The 11,035-nt window shown below is 31.4% G+C and overlaps 1 protein-coding gene across 2 annotated transcripts; it reads right to left on the bottom strand.

Annotated features, from left to right (window-relative positions):
- Positions 1–1,461: 1,461 nt before the first annotated feature.
- On the bottom strand, positions 1,462–6,711 carry LOC112702981 (uncharacterized). 2 transcript variants are annotated; one of them, XM_025754243.3, is made up of 3 exons: positions 5,981–6,711; positions 5,096–5,858; positions 1,462–2,795 (listed from the first exon to the last, which is right to left on the bottom strand). In XM_025754243.3, the coding sequence occupies exons 1-3, from the start codon at positions 6,412–6,414 to the stop codon at positions 1,734–1,736; spliced, it is 2,259 nt and encodes a 752-aa protein (XP_025610028.1). In that variant the 5' UTR covers positions 6,415–6,711; the 3' UTR covers positions 1,462–1,733. The 2 variants fall into 2 exon arrangements, with proteins under 2 accessions (XP_025610028.1, XP_025610027.1); XM_025754242.3 differs by having other exon boundaries at positions 1,462–2,798; positions 5,981–6,673.
- Positions 6,712–11,035: the final 4,324 nt, after the last annotated feature.

Raw genomic sequence — 11,035 nt, 5'->3', positions numbered from 1 at the left:
AACTCAAAAAAATAGTTATAATCCATGACCTAATACTTCTAATTTCACCCTGGAGCTTCCCTATCTTTAACAAGATCTTCACACTATTCTCTTCAATCTCTCTTCTTTGCCCAGTGAGATTGACCTCATGGTTACTACAGGAGCTATCTTGATTTTTTCTAACAAGGGCTCTTGCCAGTCCTTCCCATCCTCCGTCAATCTCATCCACCCATACAAAATACTTGCAATCCATCGTCTGTAGTGTGAAAGGGAGGAATAAGGAATCATTCAAAATAAGTTAATCTGATCAGAAGCACAAAAACAAAAAGACTTACCTTCCATAGAGGACACCTTATGAACCATCTCCTAGGATTTGTTAAGGTTCCAGATTATAGCAACACCACACCCTGTCCACAAAAGCATCTCCTAGACAAAGTCTTCTCTTCACCCCTCTTGGAAAACGAAGTCCCTTCTTCGCTGATGCTTCCATTCGAAGAACATTGCTTACCTCTGCTTCTCCTAGACATTCTAGGGTTTTGAAATTGAAATTGGGGAATCAGTTGAAGATAAATTAGGGGAATGGGTGATGTTATAACCGTATATTTATGCTTGGACACGTTAGACTGCTGATTTAATGCCAGGTAAGCAGTTAACATTCCACGTTGGCTTTTAACTTAACGGAGCTAACGTTTTAATGACGTTCGGGTACTATCGACAGACGGATCCAGCCTTTCATGGGTACAAAGTCACTTTTCTTCTTCCATGGGTACTTTTGTCAGCGTTCGTAAAGTTCATGGGTACAAATGGTAGTTTTTTTATTTTTATTTTATATTCTTTTTCACAGAGTGAATGTTTAAGATAAGTAACTTATGTTTCTTGAGTTGAACATTTATCAGCAACAATATGATGAGAAAAATATCCGTAGAAGGATCTATGATGCTCTTAACATTCTCATGGCGATGGATATTATTTCAAAGGATAAAAAGGAAATATAAGGGAAGGGTCTTCCTCGTACTAGTATGAACGATATTGAAGAACTAAAAGTTTGCAGACAGTCTCAAGTTTTTGCTATTTTCATCTAAGTAGTTATGCTATGTTTCTTCTATAATGATGGCTTGAGCTTATCCAAAATATAGAATGAAGGATCTTTAAAGGTTTATAACACATTAATACCTTAGTATCGATCTTTGTTAATATTTTTTTGATAGTAAAACATTATATGTTTTTTGTTATGTGCGTTTTAATTTAGTTATGAATTTTGATATTTAAAATTATTTGTACATTTTTAATATTAAATTATAAATAATTTATTATATAAAATTATAAAATTATAAAATTTTATTAAATTAAAAATTATTAAATATTTAAAATTATATATTAAATTTTTAATAATTTTATTTAATATTTAATTAAACTAGTTAAACTTTGATCAAATCATTAAACCAACAAACAGTTACCTTATCAATTCATTGAGAAGTCTAGTTCTCACAACCTTGGTTTTTATTGGTCAAACAAAAAACCTGTGACATGTATTAAAACAGACGATGAGGTTTCCACTGAAGGAATAAAGTAAGGAGTTAAACATGTTACAAGGATTGACCCGAGATACAAAAAGTTACATATAACTGAACTGACTACAGGCCACAACTGATCAATAAATTAGTAGTGTAAAATAAGTAAGAAAGACACTCTGACAATAATAATATACAAAAAAATAAAAATAAAAAAGGCCTAACTAATTATGAAATTTGTGATCATTTCTTAGAACGTTTCTTGGGTCGCTTATCCTTACTAGCACTAGCACTATTTTCCCTCCCACGCTTTGCAGAAGCTGTATTGCTTTCTGCTGTTTTCTTTGGAGGCCTACCTACACTCCTCTTGCTATTCTCAACAACGTTCTTGTTCCTTTTATCCCCTGACCCTCCTCCTCCACCGTTATTATGCCTTGACGCCCTTTCTTTCCCTTTATTATCACCCTTTCCACTATTCACAATTTTCTTTTGCTCTTTCATACTTGCAGTCCCACCTCTGCTGCTGCTACTACTTCCTCCACCACTACCACTGCCACTCTTCAGTGCCTCCACTGGAGCGTTTCGCTTTATTCGTTTCAAGAAATCAGCAGCGGCATTCTTCTTCTTGTCCTGCCCTCCCTCTGCTTTGCTCTTGTCTGGTTTTGCGGCTTCGACAGCCTTGGTCACCAAAGTCCCTGCTTTTATGGTGGAGTTAGTGGGGAGTTTCTTATTGCCAGAATTGCTGTTGCTGCTGAGGTTCTTGTTGCTTCTTCTCAGGCTTCGAGCTCCGGTGACCGGCTTTTCCTTGGCCTTGGGAGGCTCATCTTCATCTGTCTCGGAAGAAGAGGGTTTCATGGGTGGTTTTGCATCAGAAGATGGTTTTTCCTTCTTATCGGTGATGGGTTGGTCACCCTTTTGGCCAAAGGTCGCCGGAGAAGGTTTAGATGACATTGAACTGCGTTTTCGGCATACCAATATTGGAGCAGAGGCTTTGTGCTTGGAAAGGAGAGATTCTGGTTTGGCTTGAGGAGCGTTTGGAGGGTTGGAATCCGTCTTCTGTGGGGTGGGTTCAGATTGTGCTTGGCCTTGGTTTTTCATCTCTGCCATGACGAGGCGCCGCAGCTGCTGCGCCGCCATTGATTCCAGGGAGTCTCTGGGAAAGAAGACGGTGGCATTCGTAAAGAGGAGGAGAAGGTCACGAAAGAAAGAGTTGGTGCTAGAGGAATAATGTCCTTTATGGAGTCTCGATTGTATGGTTTCCAAATCCACGTGCTGTCTTACAATGTTTTTGTATCTTTCCGATTCCTGCTGCCATGTACCAGAACAGGCCAAAACTGAGCAAATTACTAAATTGTTATAATAATTACACAAACTCACCTAAAATGTCCTACTTTTATCCATTGAAGAATTCTAAAGACCAATACTTTTAACATGGAAAAAAAATAAAGAATTAATTAATTTTAGACTAAAAGATAAAGTAAAAACAAGAAAAAAAAGTGTCGAATAACTACTATTTCTTAATAAAACTATCAAAACAAAAATACTATAGCACTATTGGAATTTATTGTTTTTTACTATTAATATTTAAAAATATAAGATAAAATATATTATTAAATTATTTGACTAAAAAAATTAAATTGATAGTTAAGTAATGGTAAAAAATAATAAACTCTAATAATCCTTTAATATTTCTCTTGTCAAAAAGTACATTGAAAATCCAATACTTTCAGTATTAATAATTAAAATCTGAGTTTATTAAATGATCAAACACAAATTCTATTTTTCACACGAATTTGAAATAAAAAATTAAATAGAAAATATAGTTTTATATTTTAGTTACATTCAGGACGTAAAATTAGAATATATTTATTCTGAACAAAAGAAATAAACAAGCTAATTTTGTTTTTTGGTAAAGTTCTATAAAAGAAAAAATAAAAATAAACGAGCTAATTGATACATAAAAGTGGATTTTTCAATCATTAACACGTAAAACAGATTTTTTTTGTGGTGATTATAAGTAAAACAGATTTGATTATCTTTAGACATTAGCGTTAAAACATTAGTTTTATCAAAACCATATCCACTTGTGCAAAATGAAGGCCTCACTTTTTGTTGTTTAATCGAGAACGGACGGGTAAAAGAACAAGGTAGGAACAATATAGGCGCTATAGGGCCCATTAGTAATTCCACTACCGTCCAGATTTTCTTTGTTCCATATTATTAAACGACCAGCCACAACTACAAGCCATGGTTTCCCTCTAATCCACAACTTAAGGATTAGACTTTCAAACATCTAAGAAATAATACGCGACACGGTTAGTTGATTACGACCTGTGACCAAACACTGAAACACGTAACCGCCGCGAAGCATGGGAGCAAGTAGAGAAACAAAGAAAAATGATAATAGTGGTAGTATTTTGTCAATATAAACATGGATAATTCGGCCATTTCGAATACTTTGGGTCGTGTTGAATACGGTAACATGGCCCAATACCAAACCAAACTATGGGCTTTCAACCATAAGTTACCACGTTACATAAGTCCACCCAATCCTGGGCTTAAAAGGAATTTATGTGCTCGGCTAAACCATAATCTTTTTTTTTTCCTTAAAAACAAAGATGCAAATTTTATTTTTTTGTGTAAAAAAAATTAATAAGGGGGCCTGATGAAGTAAATTATCTTTTGCTTGAAAAGGAAAAACTGCCTAAAAATGGTTGTCTTGTATTGATCCTTTTTCGGCATAAAGCTAGTCCTATTGTAAAGAAAATAATTTTGCCTGCATGACATCTTGAATCGATGGATTTAAGTAATATTTATAATAAATATATATTTTTTAATTGAATACTATATATAGGAAAGATACTTATGAAATTACTAATGCATATAAATTCGTTACTTTTAATTTTTAGACGGTTAATTATCTATATCGGCTTTGCAGATAAAGGGGCCAACGTCTGTGCCGCAGCCCGCAGGTACCTACCAATTCCCCCAAAGTTTTACTTGTGACCAAATTTTTTCCGGCGTTTTCTTTATTTCATAAAGTTAAACTTACTTTTATTTCCTTGGACTATTTTTTATTCACAAACTTCATGCCCGTAAAAAACCAATAAATTTCAAGAGTGGTCCCCATTTGTTGGACTGTCATGATTTAGGGAACGTATGCAATGCCCTCCTTGTTGCCACTGTATACCCAAGTTTTCTTAACAACAAATCAAAATATGTATTTTGTTTAAAAGATTTAATTAAAGAGTATTTAAGAACATTCGTTAAAAAATATTATTAAAAACTTGTTATTCTTTCAATATAAAAAATTATATTTTTAAATTATAATTTTTTATTTGTAATATTTGTAATCATAAATGTCTTTAAGCAAAACTCCTTTTCTTAATTTAATTTAAATATACATGTTTTAATCCATTGGTGTTTTTTCTTCTAAAAGAGAAGCAAAAAATTTGTTACGTGCATGCATGTAAATTATTAATTTGTTAAAAGAAAGAAAGAGGAGGGAGGGGAGTTAAAACTTAAAAATTAGTTATTTCAAATTTTTGAGTGTGTGTGAAATCCCAATTATATCCTCTCGAAAAGGGGAGGGTGGAATGGAATACCTGGCTCTCGAGACGGCGCTCGAACAATGAGCTGTGTTCGTGTGCCTTGATCATCTCCAACAGCCCAATCAACGGCTCGGATTTCACCATGGTCTCGTCACTCTCCGGGGCCACCTCGCCGCCACCACTACCACCGGAAGCCTCCTTCCTCCGCCGCGTCTTCCTCTTCCTCGTCAGGCTAGCAGAGCTCTGCACCTCGCTGCTCTCCCTCGTCCCTCGTCCCCCTTCCCCCGAGTGGCCCACCGAGTCATCACGCAACTCGGACGAGCCACCATCCTCTGCCTTCCTCTCCTCACTTGGCGGCTGCGACTCGCACGTTGGAACTTTAACCTCAGTATCGTAGCTTCCGTTATTCGATTCCTCCCCAATCGGTCTCCGCTTCCTGCCAACCGGATCCGGTTCTTTCGGACCGGGATGAACCGGAACCGCCCCTACCCCCGTCTTCCCATCACCATCTCCTGCCCCGGTTTTCCCTCCCTCAAACCGCGAACCGGTCGAGTTCGACTCATTAACCGACTGATTTTCCCGGTCCGACTCGTCACCGGTGGTTGGCAAAAGCTTATCGGTGTTCGTGGTGCTCTCTTCGAGCCGGCGAATCTCCGGTTCAGAACCGGTCGGCTCCGGAACTTCCCTTTCTCCGCCGGTTCCATCGTTTCCCGGCCGTGCCTCGCCGCAAACCGCCAGATCTGCTTTCTCATCGACTTTACCGTCATTTTCTTTCTCTCTCTCCTCCTCCAACTTCTTCACCTTCAACTGCAACGACCTTGAAGGAAAAGAAATAATTATAAAATGAAAAAAAAGGAAATTAGATCCAAAACCTACAGAAAAGTTAAACAATAATCATTAACCGAAAACTAAATAAAATATTTTTATGATGAGATTTACAGGATAGAAACGTCGGATTGTTGGACCTCGCGGCGGAGCTCGGCGACCCGGAGCTTCCGCAATTCGTCGAGCCAGGGGACATGATCAGAGCTATCGACGGAGGCCGCGCCGTTCTGGAGAAGCGGCGGGACGGCGTCGTTTAATTGGTCGGCGAATCGGAGGTTGAGATCGTGGAATTTCTGCTCGCAGTGGAGCGCGGTGGCTTGTAGGTTGGGTACGGAGGTCCGCGACTGTACCTCCATGGCGACGGTGTCCCAGTCTTTGAAGCCATGGCGGTTGACGGCGCTCGCTAGCAAGAGTTCCTCCCACGTGCCCCAAACCTGAGGGTGTTGGTTTCGCTTCTTCTTCTCTTCTTCTGCTAGGTCTGGGTCACGGGTCGGGTTATTGTTTTGATGGTTTTCCATATGATATGAGAAAGATGATGGTTTAACCATACAAGTATACAACTTCTTCTAACACCCTCGTTGCCTCCACCTCTTCAAATCCAATCTCTTTAGTTATTATTTTGAAAAATAAAAGTATAAAACATCAAAATAAATATATTTACCCAAAAACATATAATGAAAAATATTTAAATAACTCTATTAGGGTTTTTTTCCCTTCTTGTTTCTATTAGTGGCTGGTTGGTCATGTCTGCTTTTTAGTTCCTTTGTGTAGTAGTTGCTGTTGTTGAGAGTTTGTGCGGATTTTAGTTAGGAAAAATCTCTTTGTGCACATATTGATATTGCTTTAGTTTTTTTTTTTCCTAATTTGTATTTTCTTTAAGAGTTGATTGTTATATTGCATTAAGCGAAAATTCACTACATAAAATTGTTTTTTAGATTACTGACCCATATTATTTTTTAATTTGATTAAAAAAATTAATTTATTTTATATAAATAGTTTTTTTTAAAATCGATTTGGATAAATTATATAACCATCTTTTAAACAAAAATTTCAATTTTTTCTGGATATTATCACTGAATAATAAATTTGGTAGTTCTTTTTTTTTCATCCATTTTAACTAAATTTATTTTTTATTTTTATTTATTTAATTCTTGTGATATATATATTGTTTAAGAAAAGTAAAGTTTGATATTAAGAAAAATTCACATTTTTTTTATTTGTATAGGAATGGAGAAAAAACTAGAAATAAAAAAAGGAAAAAAAATTAGAATTCACATTCTCTTCAATTTTTTTAACACTTAAAAAAATACTGTATGATCTTTCACCATTAACTTTATAAGTGGAGACAAAATTAAATATAAGAGAGAGAGCATTGAAGGATGAAAGATGACACCATTCAATTTTTTCTTCATAATCAATTTTTATGTTGATCTTGGATAAAGATGTGAACAGTATAACTCTTCAAATTATTGTCCAACATCCAGTTAATTTTGATCTAAACATTAAATAGTGTGATCAAATGAACAGTTACATATTTTATTAAATAATTTTCATCGTTTATAGAAAATTGAATTAAAACAAAAAATTAACAAATATATTTGAAGTAAAAAAATTGATTAAAAATTATTAATAAGAGGAACATATCTAATTAAAAGTTTGAGATTAATTTTAAAAAATTAACAGAGAAGAATTTCAAGAACGTAACAAAAAATAAATAATAAAAAATTTAGATTGACTTTTGAAAAAAGTACTTATTTCTTTATCTTTTTAAAAAGGATTTTTTTTAACATATAAAAATTATTTCATATTTGAACATATTTTTTAAAGAGAATTTTCAAATATTACAAACGGCTTTTGCTTTTGCTTTTTTTTTAAAAACAAGGTATTGAATCAGTTTGGATTAGCTTTTAAAGAAATATTTATTTTTTTTCATTTTAAAAAAGATTTTTTTAATGAACAAAAATTATTTTAAATTTAAATAAATTTTTTAAAAAGAGTTTTTAAATGTTAAAAAATGTTTTTTATTTTTGTTTTTTTAAAAGCAAGATATTGTTAGTTTTTAAAAAAAGTAAATAATTTATTTTTTTATTAAAAAAATTTATTTTAAAGGATGTTTTTAAATAAATTTTAAATTAAATAAAAATATTTTTTCACTCAAAAAATTAATCCAAATTAATACATTGTTAGCTTTTAGAAAAAATAAATAATTTATATTTTTAATAAAATATTTTTTTAAAAATATATCCAAATAAATTTTAAATTAAATAAAAATATTTTATTTTTTAAAAAAAATATTTTTTTACTTAAAAAAACAAATTCAAATTAATATTAAAAATAATTATTTAATCAAATTTAAATTAATTTTTTAATTAAATTATTTATATATAATAATCGATTTTTTTAAACTAAATAATAACATATGTTAACTATTCAAAAACAATTTCATGCAAGATGAATAGATGATTGAGTTTCTGGCTTTCTGCCATTGCATTATCGAAATGGCTAACGGTACCAATTCTATGGAGTAACCCCTGCAGTTAAGACGGGCCTCATGACCGGGGACGCACAACTTGAGTTACTCACGCAACTTTTTTTTGGTTAGGATACCTCATGCAATAGTTTGGAGGGTTTGTTTTTTCCTCTTCCCCTTCTATGATTCTGACCCAATCACCCAAACAGGTCAAATTTCAATATTTCGTCACTTATTTCTTTAATTTATTTTGTTTGGTCCGGACTGATTTTATTAACTTGTTCCTTCAGGGTTCACCAAGATAGGCGACCTTCTTTTGGTCATGATCTCATGGTCTCATGGTCTCATTGGTTTTGTACTAGTTTTAAGGCCCAATTACTCAACGAATTGGAAAAAGAAATCAGGGTGCCATGAGCCTATGACCCGCCAAACAGAAAACCCTAAGATGCACTTTGAGGCTCAAAATCTTTTTTTTTTTTGGTATTAGCCTATTAGGTTCCAAATCTTAAAATAATGTAAGTTTTACAACTCTTGTATAGTATTCGCAAAAATATTTTAGAAAGCCCATTCTTTTTTTTTTTTCAAAAACCATAACATTAACCTTTTACTAAAACCGATGAATATTGAATATGAATTGCGTACAACGGAGACTTCCAAAGAATTTTAGAAACCCAATGATGATCAAACGTCGCCTTTCATTTTTGGTAAGTGTAAGGGTTCACTAGGCCCACACAATAAAAACTACAAAACTAAAGGTTCTTGGAACAAAAAACTCTTTTACATCATCTCTTATTAAACTAACTAAATCAAATACCAAAAAAAAAAAACTAACTAAATGTAACGGAGACTAGGGGAACATCCAAAAAGTAAAAAGTCTCCCTGAACAGTGTGCACACTGATTGGCTTCTCTTCCAATATGAACAAAAGCAATTTCCCAAGGTCTACGAAAGATTTTGAAAATCTCGTTAAACACTTTGTTGTGGAATAATTTTTCTGTCTTTTACTCCTTTAAAGTCTCATACACCTCCTTTGCATCTACTTTCACCTCCACTCTTCTCATTCTTGGGTCTGCTGCCATGTGAAGTCCACGGAGGACGCCCCACAACTCAGCTTGCACTGGTTGGCATCTTGTCAGATTCGCCCGAAAACTTCCAATCCATTTTCCATTATGGGTTTGAAGAAAATTGACCTGATTAAATTTGATATTTTAAAATAAATTAGATAAATATGTTTTTGTGACTAAATTTGAACTAATCATATCAGTTTGTATTAATTTAAATACCAACTTAAAAATTAGATTTCTAAAAAACAAAAAAAAAACGGAAAATATTTGTAACGAAGAAAAATAAGAATAAACCAATCCGATTACCCCTAACTTTATGGATTAAATATTAGAAGTAACAACTATAGTTACGAATCTGATGATAATGTGACACTATTCTACTCCTTGATTTATGATTACTTACTTAAAATTATTTTTAAATTTAGTTTTAACTATAAAAATCTAAAATTACATTCAACTAATAACCTAAAATAAACATCTCCAATAAAATATTAAAAAAAAGTATGCAGTTCCTCAACGCATCTAAATTTGTTTTTAATATCTCTTTTTTTTTTTCGAAGTGTCTTTTGACAAATTAATTTAAAATAACACTTTAAAAATATTAATTTTGTTCCTAATATATATTTATATATATATCCTAATTAAATAGTATGTTATAATATAATTAATTTTTAAAATCATGATGCCATCGATGAAAAAAAAGTAGTATATAAGACAAGTTTTATGAGATAAATTTAAACAATATTTTTTTCTATGTATCAATTATTTTCTAGATATCCGTATGTATAAACATTCTATTAACAGTATTTCTGAGAAATATAAAGCTTATACATTTATATATTAAGAAATATGAGACTTATACATTTAGATATATTAAACTATTAATGTATTAAAATTTTAAAATAAAAATAAATTTTATTTTAGAATGTAGAATAATAATTTTTTATTTTTTCCTTTTAAAAAATATTATCAAACACCCATCTACTAAAATTAATATTCATTTTAAGATGTCTCTTTTAAAAATAATTTTTTGGATTTAGATTTTGTAATTTTTATAATCAATTTTATTTACTAATATTAAAATTTTAAAATTTAAATTTAATTATAAAAGACTACTATAATGAAAAAATTATCTAAATAAATTAAAATAAATTTTTAATTTTCGAAACAAATAAAAAATATTACTATACCATATTTATTCTTCCATTTTATACCATATTTATTTTTACTCCTCCTTTTTATACCATATTTAAATGTTACTATAAAAAATATTAATGAGTATAAATAAATAATTACTCAATAATATTTTTTATAGTACTTACTAATATATTTTATTGTACTTATTAATAATTTTTATAGTATAATAAAAATATGGTATAAAATAGAAGAATAAAATATTGTATATGTTGAAAGTATAATAAAAGTATTAACGAGTTCGATAAAAAAATATTAATAAGTAATTATTTTATTATACTCTTTAATATTTGTTATAGTATAATAAATATTTAAATATGTAGTTAAGTATTTATAGTTTAAATATAAATATTTATTTGTAGTTTTACAAAAATAATATATTAATTATTTAATGATTTTATCAATATTTATTAAAAGTTTCATTAATATAATACTTTCTAAA

The sequence above is a fragment of the Arachis hypogaea genome, chromosome 7 (genome assembly GCF_003086295.3).
Source record: "Arachis hypogaea cultivar Tifrunner chromosome 7, arahy.Tifrunner.gnm2.J5K5, whole genome shotgun sequence".
Lineage (NCBI taxonomy): Eukaryota > Viridiplantae > Streptophyta > Magnoliopsida > Fabales > Fabaceae > Arachis > Arachis hypogaea.
Note: the sequence above shows the minus strand (reverse complement) of the source record. Positions and strands in the feature narration are given on the sequence as shown.

Excerpts from the sequence above, each read along its gene's own strand:
- LOC112702981 (XM_025754242.3), bottom strand. The coding sequence starts at position 6,414 with ATGGTTAAACCATCATCTTTCTCATATCATATGGAAAACCATCAAAAC. Across the intron at positions 5,859-5,980 it reads CAATCCGACGTTTCTATCCT|GTCGTTGCAGTTGAAGGTGA; the intron begins GTAAATCTCATC and ends TTTTCCTTCAAG. Across the intron at positions 2,799-5,095 it reads AGCGCCGTCTCGAGAGCCAG|CAGGAATCGGAAAGATACAA; the intron begins GTATTCCATTCC and ends GGTACATGGCAG.